Source organism: Lipophrys pholis, assembly GCF_963383615.2.
Source record: "Lipophrys pholis genome assembly, chromosome: 2".
Lineage (NCBI taxonomy): Eukaryota > Metazoa > Chordata > Actinopteri > Blenniiformes > Blenniidae > Lipophrys > Lipophrys pholis.
The window spans coordinates 33600301-33622606 of record NC_137636.1 but is presented as its reverse complement, the minus strand read 5'-3'; the positions used below and the strand labels follow the sequence as shown (position 1 = coordinate 33622606).

General features: G+C 43.9%; 1 protein-coding gene across 3 annotated transcripts in view; it reads left to right on the top strand.

Annotated features, from left to right (window-relative positions):
- Window positions 1-22306, top strand: part of phkb (phosphorylase kinase, beta) — a 145827-nt gene that overhangs the window by 423 nt on the left and 123098 nt on the right. For 2 of the 3 annotated variants that reach the window (XM_080493389.1, XM_080493390.1), the window contains exon 2: window positions 11369-11455. In XM_080493389.1, coding sequence (XP_080349515.1) covers window positions 11369-11455 — 87 coding nt within the window. Of the gene's footprint in view, window positions 1-7688; window positions 7793-11368; window positions 11456-22306 lie in introns of all 3 variants that reach the window. The other variant, XM_080493391.1, reaches the window with a different exon arrangement.

The window sequence follows — 22306 nt, the reverse complement described above, 5'->3', positions numbered from 1 at the left end:
TTGACAACACATGCTCATACACCATGTGTATAACTTGTGTAATGGTGAAAGATGGAAAACAAATGAAAAGCAGCTGAAATACGTCAGGGATCAGAAAACAGTACTTCGATTGTCAGTGCAGGTTGATGTGAGGTCGTTTTATCCTCACTGGTGAAATAATCACCCATGTGCAAGGTCTCAGTGAAGAAGAAAAAATCCTTCACAAACCAAGCATGGTATGAATTATTTGGTGTAAAAAGTGAATTGGGAAAAATGGTTTGTTCGTTGAAGTGTTAAAATAGTTGGTGTAAATGGTATATTTGGCATAAATCCTGAACTTTTCGAATTATTTGGAGAAAGCTGTAGCTTGAAAAGCCAGCACTGGAAGGATTTCCATAGTTAAATGAGACCATAATCACAATTTGAAGAACTTAATTTCACTGTTAAACTAGCCTGGACCACGTGATCCTGACAAGTTCTCTAACATTGATCAGCAGAGCTCAAAGAGGCACAGATCACCAGGTGGGGAGCTTCACACTGACCTGGAATCACCAGGTCCGCCTGTTTCTGAGCTCATACTGACCTGAACCACCAGTCCCAGGATGTCTGCACGACATCTCGACCAGTCTGGAAATACTAAGATGAGGTAGACTGAAAGGAAGGAGTTTTTTATCCCGTAATATCAACCAGTGCAGTGTGTAGAAGGAACGTCATGCTGCCGAACTGAATGTGAAAATGCAGAGCGACATTTTGGATAAAAAAACCTGTTGCCATCTGTTCTAAGGCTGAAGATGAAACAAAGGTTCAAGGACATTTCAGAAAGACAATGATCCTAAACACAAATATATCTGCTAAAATGACTTGAATCTAATAGAGGATCTGTAGAAAGAACTAAAGGTCAGAGCAGAGAAAAGATTTGAAGACTTGTGTGGATGAATGGATCAACAGCTGAGTGAGGCATGCTGCAGGTGCATTCTGTTTAGTACCAAATATTCCATTTGTCAAACTGTGTTCAACACTTTTCCCATTATCTAACAGAGCGTAGTTTGTGAACATGAAGGGCTTCAATTCTTTACTTGTGTGGATTTTCTCAGTTGTCAACATGTGGTTAAAGAATCCATGTATGTAGAACCGTTACTAACATATTTACTGAGGAAAATAGTTCTTTAATACTTCTTCACCAGGCCGAATGAAATAGATTTATAGAATTTTAAAAAGAGCCTTGCAGAATCTAAACCCCCATTTCCACAAAAGCCGGGATGCGGTGAGGAGCAACTCCTTTCATTTTGGCTCAGCATAATTGTTTTGTGTTTAATTTTCCACATCATCTTTGCATCCTTGTGTTGCTGGTGTGGATCCCTGGATGCAGTGGTGAACTGTGTTCACAGGCGGTGGTTTCCAGAAGTGTTTCTGAGCCCATGCAGTGGTTTCCCCACCGCTGCATGCCGCGCTCATCTCTGTTTCCAACACAACACAGCCTGAAGGCGTATTCTCGCGCCTCTTCATTCATATTCTTCTAGATTTGTTAGTCTTTTCCACAGAGGTCTGCAACCCACAGGTCTTTAACTTACTTTAATTTTGCTGCACTGGAAGCTGCCTTTTAGGAACTCAAGGCGACACTTCAGAATAGTTTTTCAAACTAATATATGTGTCACATGGACGCCGATTAATGTTCCGTTTACAACCTTTCAGATAGAAATACCTCAGTAAATCCACAGAAACAGCATAGAAAGAAACACGAGAGACTGATTTAGTTTTTACTGCTGAAGGTGCTGGTTGACCATGCTTCTGATTTGTTTGGTAAGTTTGAGCTGTGAGGAAAGAGCTCAATGACAGAAATGACTATAAACACTAAAACAACACAAACTAAACTCACTTAAAACAAAACAAAAAGAGTTAAACATCTTCAGCTAAAACTGAGAAAATGGTTAATTTCGCTAACATTTAAAATGCTTTTAAAAAAACTGCTATGGTGGATCTGAAGCAGCTGAAATAGTGTAAATTACTTAAGAGGGTAGTTATGGGTAAGAATCCTGGGTAAAAATAACAAAAAAACTCAACTTAATTGTCTAAAAAATCTAAACTGGCTAAACAGCTTAAACATCTAAAATCATAATAAGGGCAAATTAGGGTGAAAGACAACAACAAAAAAACATTAAGTCCAACAGCTGAAACTGCTAAAGATTAAAGCCCCGTTTGCACAACAGTGTTTTTAAGTGACAACGGAAAACATTCAATGCTCGGCTCCACCTGCATTTTCAGTGTTTCTGCCATTTCCGTGGAAACAGACATCATTTTCCCAATGTTGCCTTGGAAACGTGAAACTTTTCTGAAACAAAAATTAAAGAAATTATTATTTTTTTTAGAAACAAATGACCTGCCTGGTGTCTCTCCCTGTGTCCTCTGGGAGACGGCTAAAGTTGTCATGAGAGGCAAAATCATTTCTTATTCCTCATACAAGACCAAAAAGGACAAAATAAAGGAAAAAGAACTGGAAGATAAAATCCAAACCATGGAGACAGCTCATGCTGCCTGCAAAGACGACCGCTTATTGATTGAACTGAAGAAATTAAAAATGGATTTGAATAAAATAATTGAACATAAAACACAATTTCAACTGCAGAGACTACGCTGGGAGAACTTTGAACGTGGCAATAAATCCAGCAAACTCGTAGGCAATCAGTTAAAACGAAATAACGAAAAATTTACACTCCCCTCAGTCCAAACTCAAAATAACCCTAACCCTTTTGACCCTCAAGAAATAAACAATACTTTCAGAGAATTTTACAAAAAACTTTACTCTTCACAAATTGACCCTTCACAATCTGAAACAGACTTTCTGAGTTCAGTTAACCTCCCAAAATTAAATGACGTACAGATCCAAGGCTTAGAAGCTTCCATCTCAGTAGAGGAACTGCATGAAGCTCTCCAGCACATGCCTGATGGTAAAGCTCCAGGACCTGATGGATACCCCACTGAATTTTACAAAGAATTATGGTCTTTACTCTCACCAATTTATTTTAGAATAATTGAGGAGATTAAAGAATCTTCAACTCTCCCCCAACATATGAATTGTGCAAATATCAGTCTTCTTCTAAAACCGGATAAAGATCCCACACTACCATCTAGCTATCGGCCGATATCACTAATCAATGTAGATCTTAAAATAATTAGTAAAACATTAGCAAGCAGACTGGAAAAAATGACACCCCACATCATACACCCTGATCAAACTGGGTTCATTAAAGGACGACACTCAACTAACAATATACGTAGATTAATTAATCTTATAGACCACTCCACTAACAATACACGGAGATGAATTAATCTTATAGACCACTGCCACCACAATAAACAAATGGCCATTATCACCTCCTTAGATGCAGAAAAAGCCTTTGATAGGGTAAATTGGAAATTTCTACTCGCTACGCTATGAAAATTTGGATTTAGAGAAAACTACCTCTCTGGATAAAAATTCTGTCCACCTCACCCAGTGCCTGTGTTAAAATCAATAACCAAATGTCCTCAAGGTTCATTCTTGAGAGAGACACCAGACAGGGGTGTCCACTCTCACCATCTCTAATTTGCAATTTTTATCGAACCACTAGCAGCAGCCATTAGACAGAACAATAACATAAAAGGAATTCGAACAGCAAATGTAACACATAAAATATGTCTCTATGCAGATGATGTGCTACTTTTCCTGCAAAACGCACAGACCCTCTTCCAGAAACAATAGGGTTAATAGACAGGTTCTCCTCAATCTCAGAATATTCTATAAATTGGAACAAATCAGTCGTCTTGCCTATTAACTCTATATTTCAGCACACACCTAACACCCCACTAAAACCAGGGAACATTGAATACCTTGGCATTAACCTCTCAGCCAAGCTGTCAGACTTGGTGCACTTAAACTACACCCCCCTTATTAAAGCTATAGAAGAGGACCTCACTCGATGGAGCACACTCCCTATTTCACTTAAGGGGAGAGTAGCAACAATCAAAATGATGGTAATTCCTAAAATTAACTCCATCTTCTCAATGATCCCAACAAAACCACCAAAAACCTGGTTTAACACTCTTGATTCTCATGTCTCAAAATTCTTATGGAAGAACAAACTATCACATATAAGTTTAAAAACACCACAAAACACCAAGGACCAAGGTTGCTTAGAACTTCCAAACTTTTAGAATTATTATCTGGCCAATAAACTACTTTATGTTGTAAAATGGATTAATCAGAAACCCTTAGATGAAGGCTGGCTAGACATTCAAAAACATTCTGTGAAGATCTCCAAGTCAGAGGTCTTCCCTTCTTCAGTCCTGTCATCAAAAAGCACAGCTGCTTTAAAAGCATCAATATAAACACATCTCTGACAGCTTGGTGGGAATTTCTTAAAATTAATGGATCTTCACTCATCCCCTGCAAACTCACACCCTCTGGAACAATCCTGACATCCTGCAAAGAAAGAAACCAATAAACGTCCCAAGATGGCAAAATAAAGGAATAAAACACTTAGAACAACTTATCTCCAATAACTCTTTTATTCCATTTAATGACTTAATAGAAACATATGGTATCAGTCAAAACAACTATCTGGAATATCTTCAGCTTAAGTCAATAATACAAACTAAGTTCAAACTAGAACAGATTAACCTGAACTTACCTCAGACAGTGACAAATCTCCTGAAGATCTCAGCACCTAAACCGCTTTCTAAAATTGTCTTAATCTTGTCAGGTTCAAATATCTCAATATCCCTTCCCACCTCCAAATGGGAAGAAGATCTCAACATCAACAGAGACCCAACGTTTTGGTCATAAATCTGTAGAAATACATTCAAAATGAGCAAAAACACCAATATACAGCTCATACAATACAAGGTCCTTCACAGAGTTCATTACACAGGACAAAGGATGTTCAAGATGGGTCTCACACCCACTAACATATGTTCAAACTGCACAGGTGATCTCCGAGATACCTATTTACACGCACTATGGCTGTGTACACCAGTCCAAACGTTCTGGCAAAAGATTTGTGAAGATTTATCGTTATGCCTGGGCCACCCTATTCCAATCTCACCTGCACTTTGCTTGTTAGGAGATCTCACAGAAATTATAAGAGAAAAACATGAGTCCTGCATGCTCCTGGTTTCCCTAAGCGTTGAAAACAAGGCGATCCTCATGAACTGGAAATCCAACAGTAATCTGAATATAAAGTTATTTAAAAACTTACTTCAAGACCACGTCACATTGGAGAGAATGTCTGCTTGTAGGAAAAATCACTTGACACAATTTGAGTCCACATGGTCCTCAATAATTAAAAACACCATGTAGCCTTGTGGGGGTGGGGGGGGGGGGGGGGGGGTGCCTCCACCCTGGGGCTCCACCCTGGGGCTCTTGGGACCGTCAGTGGCTGGGGCATTGTGGCTTAGGTGGTTGGCGGCTCTGTGGGCTCTGGGGGGGTGCTAGCGTCTATGCTGGGCAGGCTGCGGCCTGACCTGGGGAGTGCTGGAGGAGGTGTGTGGTGGGGGGTTCTGCTCTGGGCCGGGGGTGGTCCCACTTGGGTGGGGTGGGGGTGCAGGGCATCTGCATTGTTCCCCGGGTCCTAAGCCGGCTGCTCGGGGGTGGGGTGAGGCAGCGCGGGGGGTCCAGCTGGGCCAAGGTCCTATCAACGGGGGGGCCTTCCTCCCTCACAACCCTTGCTACCCTACCTCACCTTACTTCACTCTACAATAGGGAACAGTGGGGCGGTGCCTAGGGTGGGGGGGGTCCAGGCTACTTAACTGTGGTCTGGGTCCTCCCCCGACTTTGCACCACCCACAATTTTAACAACACCGAGTCACGCAGGGTCTTGAGGGGGTAAGCCGCTTTCGGGGTTCTGCCGCTTGGCTGCGGTAGAACACCCGGGCCCCGCTACCCCCCATTTTTTAACCGCACCCCAGACACACACATTGCATCCACTTCTTCAAAACACAAAGACACACCCCTACATGCATCCAACACTCCACATGGTGGGGGGGTCGGGAGATGGGGCTCCCCCCAGCACATCCCGCTGGGGTCTCGCCCCGGCCCGGGATGCGGCTGGAATGCGGGGTGCGCGCTCACTCAGGCATGGCGCCCGTGGGGGGGCTGGGGTGCGGTGCTCCTTCCCCATTTGCTGTCGGATTAGTGGAGGATGGGATCTCGCGGTGGCCGGGTGGGGGCCCGGCTGGCGGTCTGAGGGGCGGGAGGCATCACTCTCCCCCCAAGTGTGTGAGTGTGTGAGTGTGTGCGTCTCTGTCCGTGTCCGTGTCCGTGTCCGTGTCCGTGTCCGTGTCCGAGTCCGGGTCTGGGTCTGGGTCTGTGTGGGGGTGGGGTTGGGGTTGGGGTTGGGGTTGGGGTTGGGTGTATCTATCAAGATCGGGTGGGGGAGATTTTCATGGGGTGGGAACGTGGGTGGTGGGATATGAGGCCCTTGGGGGTGGAGAGTTGACTGTCCTCCGGTGCGGTGGGCGGGCCGGCCCCCGGGGGGTGCAGTGGGGGCTTCGCTGCCGGGATTGGGGGGGCTCTCGGCCCGCTCGGCCCGGGGGCCCTGCTCCGGCCAGTCTCGGCTTGGCGGCTTGGATCGGGGCCTGGGGCCCTGTGCCCTGTGCCCTTTATCCTTTTCTTGTGGGCTTTTCTGGCCTGGGGGGATTCCTCTCTGCATTCTCCATCTGGTGCTTTCTGGGCTGGGCCGTGGCTCTCTGAAATGGTTCGCTGGGGCCTCCCCGGGCCTGGGGAGTTTGCCCAAGCTGCCGAACAGGACAAGGGAGAAGAAAAGAGAAAATAAAAAAATAAATAATTACTTTCACCTGAAACGTCTTTTAAACAGAACCTAACTGTCCTTAAACCACTAAAATTGTTGAAAATGGCCACAGAGAGTGGAATATCATTTAGCTGAAATGACAAAAAAAAAATCAATGAAAAATGTCTAAAACCGATAAAACCATTTAAATGGAGAAAAACACTCCATCCATCTGGCGAGGCTAAAAAAGATAAAACTCCAAATGTGGTAATTTTTCTACTGCTGTAAATGATTGTTCTGAAACCCATAAATGCAACCTAACTTCTCATTCTTTAATACTGAAATGATATGTGTGTATGAGCTAAGTGATCCTCATTTTGAAGATTAAAAGTGTTTTGCAGATGCAGATAAATTAATTCTGTGGTGAAATCGCCTCTCGTGATGTCATGTTGCAGACCTCTGAACATCTGTTTTAGAAAAAAAATTTCAGTCTTGTTTATAAATTTTTTTTCCGAAGTTTTGTTCAAAATGAATATTTTTTTGTGTTGTTTGTGGAATTTGACTAACGTTCACGTTGCTGTTTTACATTTTTCTTCAGCTCGCTCTGTACCTCAGCCTTTGTGGAAATAGGGGTTCAGACTGAGAAGTGATGTCCTGGTTTTAATCAGACAGTGTTTGTGACGCCGCAGCAGAGTAACCAGTAATGTATAGTCTTAGCATAGAACATCAGGATGTCGTGGTGTAGTAACTATTCATACTTTAATCTCATACATCATTATCTGTGTTGAAGGTGGCAATAACATCCATTCCTATATCATTATGATAACACTGTGATCTCCTGCATGTTGTTGGTGGTGGTTGTCTGCTGGTGTAATTCATTGTTGATTCATGCATGTCCTGAAATCTAACTGTGTGTTACTAACTGCTCCCTGTCAACTGCTGTAGACTTGTGATTTAGCTGACAGACGATTGGCCTTAATTTCACCTTTTGAGAATGGCCGGCTCAGCGGCCGCCGTCCCCAAGGCCCGGACGAAAGTTCACCGTCTCGGTAAGTAGTGGCAGCGGATCGGAGGAAACGCTGCAGTCTGACACGCAAAACTACCTGCATGTGGCTGTACAGCTCCTCTGTACAAGCTCTATACAGCTGCTCTATAGAGACTCTGTCAGATCCTCTGTTGTGACTCTACAGCTCCTCTGTAGTGCTTCCACAGCACCTCCGTAGTGACTCTACAGCTCCTCTGTAGTGACTCTACAGCTCCTCTTTAGTGACTCTACAGCTCCTCTTTAGTGACTCTACAGCTCCTCTGTACTCACTCTACAGCTCCTCTGTAGTGACTCCACAGCTCCTCTTTAGTGACTCTACAGCTCCTCTTTAATGACTCTACAGCTGCTCTATAGAGACTCTGTCAGATGCTCTGTTGTGACTCTACAGCTCCTCTGTAGTGCTTCCACAGCACCTCCGTAGTGACTCTACAGCTCCTCTGTAGTGGTTCTACAGCTCCTCTTTAGTGACTCTACAGCTCCTCTGTAGTCACTCTACAGCTCCTCTTTAGTGACTCCACAGCTCCTCCGTAGTGACTCTACAGCTCCTCTGAAGTGACTCTACAGTTCCTCTTTAGTGACACTACAGCTGCTCTATAGAGACTCTGTCAGATCCTCTGTTGTGACTCTACAGCTCCTCTGTAGTGCTTCCACAGCACCTCCGTAGTGACTCTACAGCTCCTCTGTAGTGGTTCTACAGCTCCTCTTTAGTGACTCTACAGCTCCTCTGTAGTCACTCTACAGCTCCTCTTTAGTGACTCTACAGCTCCTCTGTAGTCACTCTACAGCTCCTCTTTAGTGACTCCACAGCTCCTCCGTAGTGACTCTACAGCTCCTCTGAAGTGACTCTACAGCTCATCTGTAGTGACTCCATGAAGCTTTGACTTTAGCCGATTCTACTCTTAGTAAAAAACGTGATTAAATCCAAATGAGGAAAAGTCTCAGAGGAAAATCAAAGTTTCAGTCATTTACTTTGACTGACAACCTGCTGCTTCACCTGGAGCTTTGAGATGAACACAGCAACTTCTGCAGGGTTGATGAAGATCTGAAACTGATAAAAAGCAGAGGAAATGTGAGATAAGGGGGGGGGGGGGGGGGGGGGACTGGGTTAAAAGAGTGTAAATGTTTAGGGCATCATTTTGATTGAAAAGATGAAAGCTGCTAAAATGGCTATAATCTGTCTGACAGAGCCAGCTGAAATGACTTTTAAAAATAAAGAGAAAATTAAAACCAACAAATGTACTGAAAATGGCAACAAAAGTCAGATAAAATATTCTTTTTTTTTTTTTTTTACAGTGATGATACTTCAGAAATGATTTGATTGTTGGGTTTCTCTCTGTTAAAAGCACCTAGAAATGACTGTGTTGCATTTGGTGCAATATAAATAAAGTTGAATTGAATTGAAATAAGATCAAGGTTTGTATGGAAAATAAAACTTTAGGACCTGTGTTATCTTCATTCTAAAGTTTAAAATGTTTTAAAGAAACGCTGCCACTGGTCATGCACACCGCGGCCGTAGTAAATACTTGTTTTGCACATGTGCAAGTAGATGGGGAAACTTTTCAAAAACGAAAACACAAAAATTATGTGTTTTCACTTGAATTGTCGTGTAAACGGGGCCTCAAAGTTCAACGTCGCTCCTCATTCAATTCCAGCAATGAAAACACGCTTGTAGAATGATGAATCAGGGTTTTGTTATTAACTTCCTGATCATGATGGATGGTTGTGGCTCTGAGTCCTGATGATTCCAGTCGATGCTGCTGTTCCTCGGCTTTAAAGGCCGTGAAGTGTCAGAAGAAACATTTCCAATCATGTATGTAATAACATCCGAGGTGCGTGTGGCAGAACTTAGTCATGGGACTGTTTAAAAGCTGACGTGGTGTCGTGTTAGCCGGGAAAATTGGAATATTTGATTTGCTCTGTGCTCTTTAAAGTGTTATCTGTAGAAAGAGATGGATTGGCTTTGTCCCTCACAACTTTAAAGCTGATGGAAATTATGCTAATTTCAGGAAGAATGTGAATTTTTCAGTACCTGTGGTATTGACCCAAGGTCGAACCTATTAAAATGCAAATCTCAGCAAAGTGAACAGTGTGTGAGGAGGAGGAGGAGGAGGAGGAGGAGGAGGAGGAGGAGGAGGGAGGGGCCAGTCACGGTACAGTCAGGTTCATTTCCGATGTGAAACAGAAAGTACTGACGGAGTTTGTTGTTCTATGACTTTCTCTGCTCCTCATTTTATTAATAATTAGAAATGAATCCTTTGTTCTGCAGACTGTGAACAAACACGACTCTACAGGCTGATTCTAAAGGGTTAAAGAAGGTGCGCGACACAGCCACAATATTACGCTTCAGTCCTGAAATGTCTGGAACATCACGACCCAAAGAGCCACTTCAACCAACTTTTCCTCCACTAAAATTAGAAATGAATCAAACGAAGGAAACAGAGTCTAAACTTTAGAAAGGCCCCGTCTACACGACGACGCTTTCAAGTGAAAACGCAAAACTTCTGTTGTGTTTTGGGGAGTCTGTTTACACAACTATGGTGGTCGCAGCCATTAAAAACACGACTTTTTGGAAACTCTCCAACTCTGTCTCCGTGGAAACGGGGCAAAAAAAATGCTTTTCTGTGGAAAAGCCCAGGCTCCATCTCCATGTAGACGGCGGAGACGCCGCGACTACTGCACACCACGGCCATAGTAACTAGTAGTTGTGCACATGCTCAGAAGAAGGACAATAAGAAAAACATTTCCTCCAGAGTGTCATGACTCCCAGTCCAGATTCTTTAATTAAATAATTAATTAATTAATTAATTAATTTTTTTAAATATAGGAACAGTGCATATTAATATACATTGCTGCAACATATGCCGGAATTAGCCAAATAGCTATTTTTCGTCTGTAAATCCTCCTGGGCCTTGATAGTTTTATTTTGATAGTCACTGTAATAACAATCTAACTTGATCGTCAGCGCAGTAGAATGTCCGTGTTCTCTTATTGTTAATGTTTAGAGCGGATTGTTCTCTGTGTGTTTCATGCAGAAGACTTGTTTGCAATGATAGTGGTGCACATGCACAGTAGGAACGTTTAAAAAAAGTTTTCCCCCATTTCGACGGAGCGTTATCAAAAAGTTCCACTTTTGCAGGCGGTTTCAAAAAGTTGTTTTCACCTAAAAACATGGTGTAACGGGGCCTCAGTTATATAAGGGCTTTATAAAGCTACGAGCACAAGTGGACATCTGATAGAAGTGTTTCTAATGTGGCCAGTGAGTCTGGGTCTGCTATGACTGAGAGGAGAGTGTACAGAATGAAGAAGAGGAGGATGGTCAGGCCATGCTATGGACGAACATGTAGCCTCAGGACTGAACTGAGGACCAATGACCAAGTGAAAAGCTGATTTTTGGTTAATGTCTGTCACATTATGTGACGATCACAGCTGTCTCAGGCCAAACTGAACCGAGCTCACTTCAGATCGTCCTGCACGTTTCCTCCTCGGCTGTAACTGAAGCGGAGGATACAGGAAGGACAGGGCTGTGTCAGTTTCTGCAAGACTGTCTTTGTCTCTGTGTAATGAATGTTTCCCTCCTCAGGCTCCATCTATGAACCCCTCAAACTGTCCAACCTGCAGCGAGAGGATGAGCCGCTGTGGGAGAAGCTGGAGCGCTACTACAGTGCTGGTGAGTACATGAATGTATTCAGGATGAAGTGTCAGCTGGTCTAACGTTTGGTTTGGAGTTCCACAGTCTCTCATGTTATGCCGATGACACCAGTTTTTCCATTAACAACTAGATTAGTTTTATCATTCCATGTTTCAAAGGCCACTTTGTAACTAAGTACCTGTTGAACTTAGTTTCATGAAAGACTCCATGAAATACTGTTGGATGGTTGTTGTTTTTTTTCTTTGTTTGTATGTTTTTCCTTTACCGATTTAAGTGACATTTTTAGAAGCCAATCAATATTCAGTTTGAACTAACGTGAAGCAGTGCTGCTGTTTACATAAAGGAGACATCAGTGTAATCCTGTTGGATGAAGAATCAGGCCACGCCCCCACGGTTATGACGGGTTATCAGACAGGTGAAATCTGTTTACAGGAAGTGAAAAATGTCAATTTCGGTGTGAAAATAGTCCATAGTGCGTTTGTTTGTTTTGCTTGTTAAGGTCATTTGTTCCAGAACAAAAAAAAGATGAGCTTTCACCAGCTTTAACCATCTAAGATCTCAGATATCTCAAAAAGCTTGTGTTTAATCGGGTAAATCCAGACTGAGTCATATCTTATCTATTGCTTCTCACATGACCAGAAATGTATTTGATCAGAGCTGCTGGAGGGATTTCATGATAACCTTTCCTGGTGTTTGGGACCAATTTCATAATCTAAATCTTACATTGGCTTTACTTTAGTGAGCCAGTCTCTGTGTGTGTGTGTGCGTGCGTGTACGTGTACGTGTACGTGTGCGCGTGTGTGTGTGTGTGTGTCTAGTCAGAATAGGATTTAGACAGAAACTCTTTACCTTAACAAAGCTGAGCTCTGCTCTCACTTATGTAATCAAACCTTTACAGGATTCTGAATGAAATGCTTTTTTAAAATTAGTCAAATTCTACCTACAGAGTTACTCATGAACACATACTGATTTAATAATATTAAATAAATGGAATACTATACTGAATGATGACAAATAGTTAATGACTTAGAGCTTTAATGTATAGAAACTGAAAATATGTGGGTTGTAAACAAGTCATCAAAGTGTCTCCTGTCCCTGGGGTTAAATATGGTGTCACACATCTTTATGTTTCATCACTTTTTTAAAGAAAAGCATCTATCAAGAGCACTAACTGGGACTGAGAGGTGTCTTGAATCTAAAGAAGGTAAACACATCAATATTCATGTGATTATCTGGAAAGTTTAAAGCAGATTTACTGTATTTTATTATTATTTACATAAATCAGAAGCAGCTTCAACCTGCCGCAAATACTTCTTCATATCTGTGATTGTGGAGCGAACAGGAAGCTGGAGTTCTATAATCTGCTCTGATGATAAAGTGAGTTCTGGTTGCTGAGTGCTGCTTGGGGGTAGGTGGTGGAGGTGGTGGAGGTGTCTGTGTGAGGGAGTACCTGTGGACAGAGTTAGCGTGCAGCACAGCAGGGGTCTCTGACAGCTGTCACTCCTGCATGTGGCGCTAATAACTGTGAATTAAAACAGGGACGCTGCTACTTTTGCTTTAATTACAGAGTGTGGAAGATAAGTGTTCCGCTTAGCTGGAGGCCGGCCTGTCACATCCGAGCTGTGAGCGAAATGTACTGGAAGCAAAACTGTGGCTGAGCTGAAGGGGGAGGTGCTGGTGTTTCTGGGTTTCTCCTGGTGGATGGGGACCACCTGAGAAGTCGATTTCAATTGACAACGGAAACCTTTTGTTGCAGTTTCGGGGTCTGTTTAGACAACTGTGAGTCACTGAAAAGAACGTTTTTGAAAATATTGCCAAGGTGGAACTTTCTGAAAAGGTACAGGCCCCCGTCCAGAAGAGACAGGCGCCACTGCTCCTGGTCACCACGGTCATAGTAACTAGTAGTTCTGCACATGCTCAGTAGATGGACAATCAGAACAAAGTTTCCTTCAGAGTCTCATGACTCCCAGTCATGACTCTCAGACTGTTGGTTCCATTCTTCCAGTCTTACTGCAGGTTTCTTTCCTTAAGCATGAGTGATCTGACCTCTGACCTCTGATCTGACCTGGACCACCAGCAGGAGTCGTAGTTTGAGCAGAAAGCTTCACACTGAGGTACAATAATACTTCCTTCTGTCTTCAGCCGCACTACTGAACGCCCCTGTACAGGCTGCATTTGTTTTGTTGTTAATATTTTCAAACTGCAGCCTTGGATATTGTGATTACATCTTGCAAACATACTGAGTTGTTTGGAGAGGAATTGTCGCGGGTAGCGAGACAGAAACGTTCAGCCAAGCGTCCACAGAACGAGTCATGTTCAGGAACAGTTCCACGGTACAACAGTCAGAGAGGGAACGCCGTGCTTTAACCATCTCAGGATTATTATTTCACTCACTACTGGCATTAAATCAGAAATACAGGATCAGATGTGAGGCAAAGGCACGGATTTCTTAAACTGTGTTTCTCAAACTGTGGAGCGGGCCCCCCCTGAGGGACGCCGGAGCTTCAAATATGAAACATTAGGGCTCAGGCATATTTGTTTTGCCCACATGATTTGATTGTTTCTAAAAAAAATCAATGCCAAGAATGATGATGCTAAGTACAGCGAGGATTCTGAGGGATAGTACTCGGCAAGAGTCGGACCCCGTTTACACCACGTTTCAAGTGAAAACGTACAGAGTGAAGGCAGTGGCTCCAAGCATTGTTGTCATGTAAACAGACATCCAAAATGCTAAATTTTCCATTTTCACTTGAAAATGTTGTCGTGTAAACGGGATCTTTATCTTTAGCTTTGAAGACACTGCATCAGAGAAATGTAACATGTCATTTTGAAGTTGAGTTTGACTTTTATTAAACGAATAACTTGTTGATCTAACTCTCCAGATGCGTCCCTGTGACTGTGTACACAGCGGTTTTTTTTTTATAAATGAGCGTGGCTATGTAAGTGTGAGTAGGATGTTAAGTGGTCACACAGTCGTTAGGAGATGCAGCTCAGTCCAGCTGATCACTCCAGTGTGTGTAATCAGTAAGAGATGCTCCAGCCGCTCTGCAGGAGGCATAAATACACAGTAGTGCTGATTACTGAATTACCTGCAGCTGTTAGTGCTGCTACGTGGAAACCAGCAGCTCGTCCTACTACATATGAAGAAAGCTCACAGCGATCAGACACAGCAGTGAAAACCCTCTCTGATCTGGAAACACATGAGGTAGACAGCCGCCGTAATAACAATCCAACTTGGTCGTCTGTGTACTCCCAGTGTTAACGTTTATAGTGTACTGTTTCCTGCTGCATGTGTGTGTCTTTATATAAACGGACAACAGCACCAACTGGTGGACCAACATGCTAACTGTTCAGTGCCTTTGCCGTCTCCATGTAATGGAATCCTTTTCTAAACGGTGCAGTATAAATGCAAGACTTCTCCGGACAAAAAAAAGCCAAAGACGATGCGTTTTCACTTGAAATGTTGTTACATGAACAAGGCCTGAGTGTTGTGGAGCTTCTGTGTCTGTGTAGTGATGACCTGACATTTCATAAAAGTTTGATTTCCGTCATGAGAGAGCCTGGCTGATGTCGTGTGTCGAACTGAGCTGTGTGTGGAGGATATCAGTGGGGCCTGTATGCACAACGCAGAGGTCTGACACTGATAACTTCAGTGAATGCAGCTGTGATTGATCCTGTTGGTTGCACGTCCTGTGGACACACACAGTGTGATGTGTCCACTACGATTAAACCCACAGCCCCTAATGAAGATATGGTGAGGCAAAACGAGCTGACAACATGTGACCCCTCAGCTCACTGTGAGGCTAAATGTAGAACCTCACTAAAGTCTTTTGAAGTATCTGTCTCCTCACAATGACACACCGGATTCACCTTCCTTCTACATTCTCCAGCAGGATCAATAGTGTAAAGCCGGCACAGCCTCTTCATGGCAGCAGATAGGAGCTGGTTCAGTGTGCAGCAGCGGGAGGAAGTGTTGCCTCTGGCCGTGTGTGACTGCTCGATTCTGATAATACAGCTCAGGATGTTTCCACTGTGGACTGAGCTCAGCTCCTCTCACTCACTCCTGTTAGAATAACAACATTACAACATGTAGATCTGAGACTTCTGAGACAAAACTGCATGTTTTATTATGCTGAAGGCAGTGGTGGGTAATACTAATGAAGTAACAGTGTAATACAGTGTGTTCACTTATTCCTGCTGCCGCTTATACAACTGGATATATTGTAGGGAATATTTTAAGTAGCAATAACAACTTCAAAAGTTTCAGATCACAGATCAGAATCTGCAAATGTATTCTGAAAATGTTCACACCATTATCTAAAAAAACCCAGATGAAGACTCAGTTTCCATGACAACATGACAGCAGTCGCATCGTTTTTGTGTTTTCTTGCCAGAAAAGATTTGCGTTTGGTATTGCAATGTTGTAAAAACAATGTATGTTTAGACGGAAATGGCAGAAACACTGGAAACAAGTTTGTAATGAAACCACACACACACACATGCAGCAGAGAACAATCTGCTCTAAACATTAACACTGGGAGAACACGGACATTCTAGAGGACAGACGACCAAGTTGGATTGCTATTACGGGGACTGTCAAAATAAAACTACCAAGTCCAGGAGAATATGGACTGGGAGTCATGAGACTCTGGAGGAAACATTGTTATGATTGTCCATCTACTGAGCATGTGCAGAACAACTCGTTACTACGGTCGCGGTGACCAGGAGCAGGAGCAGCCTTTCAGAAAAGTTGCATTATCCCTGGTTTCCACAGAGAAAAGTTCCACCTTGGGAGTTGTATTAAAAAGTTATGTTTAGTGGCTCGGAGCACAAAAGTTTCCTGTTTTCCCTTGAAAATGCCGTGTTTTCTTGAAGTGTCTTAATTTGCTCAAATACTTTGAAGAATTAGAACCAGGCAGCCAAGCTGCTGCAGTAACATCAGCCCTTTAACAAACTTACATGAGCGTCACTTTGTTTTACCTTCACATTACGATCACGTAATGCGACTTTTCAGGTCATTTTTTAAACACTATTGTGGAGGGAACCCTGATTTGGTGAATTTCTGTGAAAAAGAAAGAGCTGCCATGTGGACCAGACCTCAGGACCATTTGTTGGTCCCTCAGACAACCTCAGATAACATGAGCATGGTGACTGGATGAACACGTGCATTAGTGAAAGTCACTGGTGTCTTCCAGGACTTTGTGTGTCTTGGCTTTGATTGCAGTTTAAAAGTAGTAGAAGTAAAGTCAGAAAGCCGGTGCTCTCAAGCTGGTGTTGAGTTCCTCTTTGTGGGTGGAGCTACTGAAAAGCTGCCAGGAGCTTCACATTGAACCCATCAATGACTGTGATCTGACACACACTTAATTTAAAGGAGAGCTCTGCCTCAGCGGGAGGACTCGGCCATCAGAGGCAGTTTGCTCAGGTTATTAGTTGTGATTGAAGGGTCAAATAGCACTCGCTCTGTCTCTCAGTCCTCTCGGGGAGGAAAAACCTGTAGAAGTGAATCCAGTGTGAGCTAAAACTTTCATGATGAAGATAGTCGGGAATTCACAAAGAACCTTTCATACAAAGGAAGCAAAACAACATTAAATCCTTTATTTTGAATTACTGCAGGAACATTACCCTTTGAATGGCCTTGTTTGACTCTATTTGTCTAAATGCTAAATTTTCATTCTTTTTTGGGTGTCCGTTCACACGACAGCGATGCCCGGAGTCAAATACAGTCAAATTGCTACTTTCTGGAAATGCTCAGGCTCCAACTCAGCGAAGACGATGAAAATGCTTTTCATGTTGCCCCCGGTGTGTGGTTGGTAGTGTGTGTGGTTGGTGGTTTGTGTGTTGTTGATAGGGTGTGTGTGGTTGGTGGGGTGTGTGTGGTTGGTGGGGTGTGTGTTGTTGGTAGGGTGTGTGTTGTTGGTAGGGTGTGTGTGGTTGGTAGGGTGTGTGTGGTTAGTGGGCTGTGTGTGGTTGGTAGGGTGTGTGTGGTTGGTAGGGTGTGTGTGGTTAGTGGGGTGTGTGTGGTTGGTGGGGTGTGTGTTGTTGGTAGGGTGTGTGTTGTTGGTAGGGTGTGTGTGGTTGGTGGGGTGTGTGTGTGTGGTTGATGGGGGTGGTGTGGTTGGTGGGGTGCGTGTGGTTAGTGGAGTGTGTGTGGTTGGTGGTGTGTGTGTGGTTGGTGGGGTGTGTGTTGTTGGTGGGGTGTGTGTTGTTGGTAGGGTGTGTGTGGTTGGTGGGGGTGGTGTGGTTGGTGGGGTGTGGGTTCATGTTGCCCCCGGTGTGTGGTTGGTGGGGTTTCATTAGCTGCGACTGCATGTGTGCTCACATAATGACAGAAGACAATAAACGGGGCTTAGTGTGCAACAGGTGGAGCTCAGTTGGAACGATTTGCCGCTATCAGCCGGAGCAGCTCTGCCTCCGGCATCGGCGTGGTTGAGACCCCATAGATTTCCAGAAAAAAGCCGGGGCCTGATTGCAGTGTGTGGAAAACACAGCGTGGAACATTGAGCTTGTTTAATTGTTGTGTTGGGTGGCGTCCGGAAACGCTTGTCCAATTCTGCTGGGGAACAAAGCCAACATTGTTATCGCCGGCACCCAGACCGCCTGCCAATACACCTGCTTTCTTTCAGTTTTAGGGAGGAAACCGGGGTGGCGAGGGGTGAGGACGGGGCGACGATGACAAATCAAACAGCTCCATGTTTGCTTCTTTCTGTTTCTTTGTCTTGCGCCCAGCTCAGTCCCTGCTGCAGTATTAAGCCTTGACTGCTGTTGTGTCTGGAGCTTTACTTCCATCTCCATCCTCCATCTCTCCATCACCTCCCTCCCTCTATCCCTCACCCTCTCACCCCTCTCTGGGTTCTTATTTATGTGGCAGTGTGGCCACACGCCGTCGCCTCGGCCTGCCTCCTGATAACGTTGCAGGCAGACAGAGGGGCTACTATCGCTCTGCCGTCTGGCTCGCGCTGATTAAGAAACCAAGAAAACAGGTTTTCCTGTTTATTTCTCTTCACAGTCATTATGAGTTTATTGCAGAAACAGGAGCCGGGTGTTGTGCGGGATGATTTAAATGTTTATCTCCTCATCCCTTTTGGACTCTTTTCGGTTTGTAGCCTGAATATAAAACACATTTCTGATGACTATCCACAACTGACAATACCTGAGAAAACAATTTGATTTACAGCCGGATACTCATTATATTAATTAAGAGAAAAGTAAGGCAATAAATGTTTCTGTTCTTATTGTCAGTGGGAACGAACGTTTAAATTTCTACTCTATGGTATGGAATCACTGTCCTGATGGTTGTTGGATCAACGACTTGCTGACAGCTCAGAGCAGGAAACGGTTGTATTGAACTCAAACAGACAAGAATCAGCGAGAATCAGTCAATCCAAAGATTGAATCCAAGAAATCAGAATCAGGTCATGAACAGATGAACAGACTAACCAGACATAACTAGAAAGCTGGAGCAACTTCCACTTAGGCAAAAAGCGAATCGGAAACGGAGAAGTAAAGACACGGCCGTCAGGAACGAGAGAGTCTAGTGAGATACCGGAGGAGAGGAAATGCTTGAAACCAGAGTTTTATCCATCCATCAGCAGTGTGGAGAGCAAAGAAGTTCACACATCCTGTCCTCCGAAATGTCCACTGCTTTGACCCCTAGCTGTTCTGAGACCAAACCACTGGTAGACCCTCTGCAGCAGGTCCTGGACCCAGACCAGGTCTCCTCCCAGAGGTAGACCCTCTGCAGCAGGTCCTAGACCCAGACCAGGTCTCCTCCCAGAGGTAGACCCTCTGCAGCAGGTCCTGGACCCAGACCCGGTCTCTTCTCAGTGGCATGTACCTGGTTAACCTCTGATGAGAGGAAACCACAGGGGTCCTGGTCAGGTGGATCTTCTGAACTGGTTCCTCTCAGTGTGGAGGACCAGCAGCTTCTCTCTGAGTCTCTCCTGATGGTTGATCTCTATCATGAAGAGTGAGGACCTCCACCCTGCTGAGGAAACTCATCTCTACCGGTGAGGGTGGAGGTGATCTAAAGCTGATGATCAGGTGAGGGTGGAGGTGATCTAAAGCTGAGGATCAGGTGAGGGTGGAGGTGATCTAAAGCTGAGGATCAGGTGATGGTGGAGGTTATCTAAAGCTGATGATCAGGTGATGGTGGAGGTGATCTAAAGCTGATGATCAGGCGAGGGTGGAGGTGATCTAAAGAGTTCTAATCAGTGCTGACATGCTTCAGGATTTCGTTTTGATTGGTAAAACAAAACTGGCTGTGTGGTTTCATCATGAAAACAAACGGCGCCAACTCGTGGCCCAACATGAAAACGACATCATTTTCATCATTTCTGTGGAAACGGAACATGTTTCAGAAATGAAAATGAAAACGATGCTTTTTCACTTGTTTTCATGTAGATGGGGGCTTTAAACTGGGATTTGAAAAGAGCCCCAAAGTTTTTCTACCAGCTTGGCAGAGCACAACCGTCTGACTGGAGCATCGTTCAGTCGTTCGGACCTTAAGTGTTATTTTGCGAGTATTTTTGGAGCATTAAACGTTCAGTCAGCTGTCACCAGTCGTTTGGCCCAGATCCCGCGTTTCTCATTGAACTCGCGTCACAGACGTTAAATTCCAGAGAAGATGATCAGCACCTCAGCAGGGGCTGACAGTTGGTTTCATTTCCATATGTTCTCTCTAACATCTGCTTCGGCACTGTACAGATAACATCTTAATGTTTCTCCTCTCCTCCCTCCTTCCAATCGGAGTGTTGTTTTTTTTTTTTTTCCTTTTCCCATCATCTCCCTTCACGTTCTCCACCCCGTCGCTGCAGTGAAATGGCCCATTGTAAAAGAGCAGCCTGTGTGCGTCTGAGACATTAGCTGCTGATTTAGTGGGACATTAGCTTGATGGATGTCTCCACACGAAACTCCCTACAACGCTTGATTTGCATCCAGAGAGAGTTGCTTGCTGAGCGTGGTCCAGATCTCACCGGCGATGTTCTTCTACCTACACTCGATGTGTTTTAACCAGAGGTTTTTCAAAGGTGAACTACAGTTTGCATAAATTCTTGAACTTGCTTATTAAAAAGACAGATTTTAGTGGTTCTCTGACCTTTTGTGGAAATAAATGAGTGTATCCTCTTAACTCCAGTGACAGTAGATGACAAACGGAGGCTTTTAGTGACAAAGTAATAATCCAGAGATTCTTCAGCTCTTCCCGCGTTCATCTGAAATGTGTTTGAGCCAGGCGACCTCTGAACCCGCGCAACACATTTCTGAGCCGCTGCGATATCCGGAGTGCAGCAGAGTACTCTGCCAGCGCATTTATCTTCTGCTCCCTCACATTTTATCATCGACTAGTGAATTTACAGCCTTTTATTATTAAAAAGCACGATGAGATGCCACGGTGGCTGTATTCAATCTTTTACTTCACGTTTCAGCTCCAATCTAATTCATGGTTCAGTTCAAGTGGATGGCAACTAAAAACATCCTGTTTTAATCTTGTTATTTCTCTTATTGTGCTTTTTTTTTTTTTTTTTTTCGAAATCTTTCTTTTGTTCTTGTTCCTCTGAGTTTATCAAACTGCGTTTCACTGCAGGTGGAAACTTAATGGAAGATGATGAAAAAAATCCCCTGAAAATAGCTCAAACTAGAGATGTACTCGCACTTTTTTACAAGACGAGTACAAGTAGGAGTACTAACCTTTAGCTACTTGCTTTATACCGAGTAACAACACGAGTACTTGTTCAATGCCTTAAAGCCTATTTCATAATCAAGAAGCAATATTTGAAGGCTACATACGCGTTGCATTGAACCGCCTCCCCGCAGGCTCTGCATCGACTCTACGTCAGCTCCAACAACCTTTCAGTACACGATGGTGGAAACTCTGCTGCTGGTCCTGGTCACCGCGTCTATAGTAAATATAATTCTGCACATTCTCAGTAGAGGGACAACACATCATTTTCACTATTTCTACTGTTTCCTCGGAAACGGACATCATCTTCAAACATTGCCGTGTGAACGCAAAACGTTTCGAAAATGAAAACACAAAAACATTGTTTTTATTTGAAACGTTGTCGTGTAAACGGCGCCTAAATAATGAAATCAGCTCTGACCACTGCTTTCAAACGACCACTACAGATCCCCAACCTTTCTCTCCTCTAGTACTCCTTCATTTCTCATATACTGTATTTGCCCCTCTCCAGCGAGACACTCATTTTATTGAACCACCACCACCACCACCACCACCACCACCTTCACTCTGGATAACAAATGACAGTGCAAAATGGATGTTCCCTTCATTTGTACCTGCATAATGTTCTGATGAAAAATGAAGTGATCCCTCCAGACAGATTAGTCATCAGCGAGGAGACCTGTGTGTGTGTGTGTGTGTGTGTGTGTGTGTGTGTGTGTGTGTGTGTGTGTGTGTGTGTGTGTGTGTGTGTGTGTGTGTGTGTGTGTGTGTGTGTGTGTGTGTGTGTGTGTGTGTGTGTGTGTGTGTGTGTGTGTGTGTGTGTGTGTGTGTGTGTGTGTGTGTGTGTGTGTGTGTGTGTGTGTGTGTGTGTGTGTGTGTGTGTGTGTGTGCGCGTGCGCGTGTGTGCGTGTGTGCGTGAGGCCTCAGTTGTTCACACTGAACTCTTGTCAACTTGAATCTTCTCTTTGTCTTTGCTCATCAGTTAATTTGCAGTCGGACCGTCACAGTGTTTGAAAAAAAAGTCACCTTGGTCATTGTTCCCTTCTCTGTATTTTCTGTCTTCAGTCTGGATTTGAACCACAGCACTGAAGCGGCACTCGTTAAAGTCTGAAACGACGTACATCCGCATAATGATGCCTCCAAAACCATCGTCCTGGTATTGATCGATCTCAGTGCTGTGTTAGACACAGGTG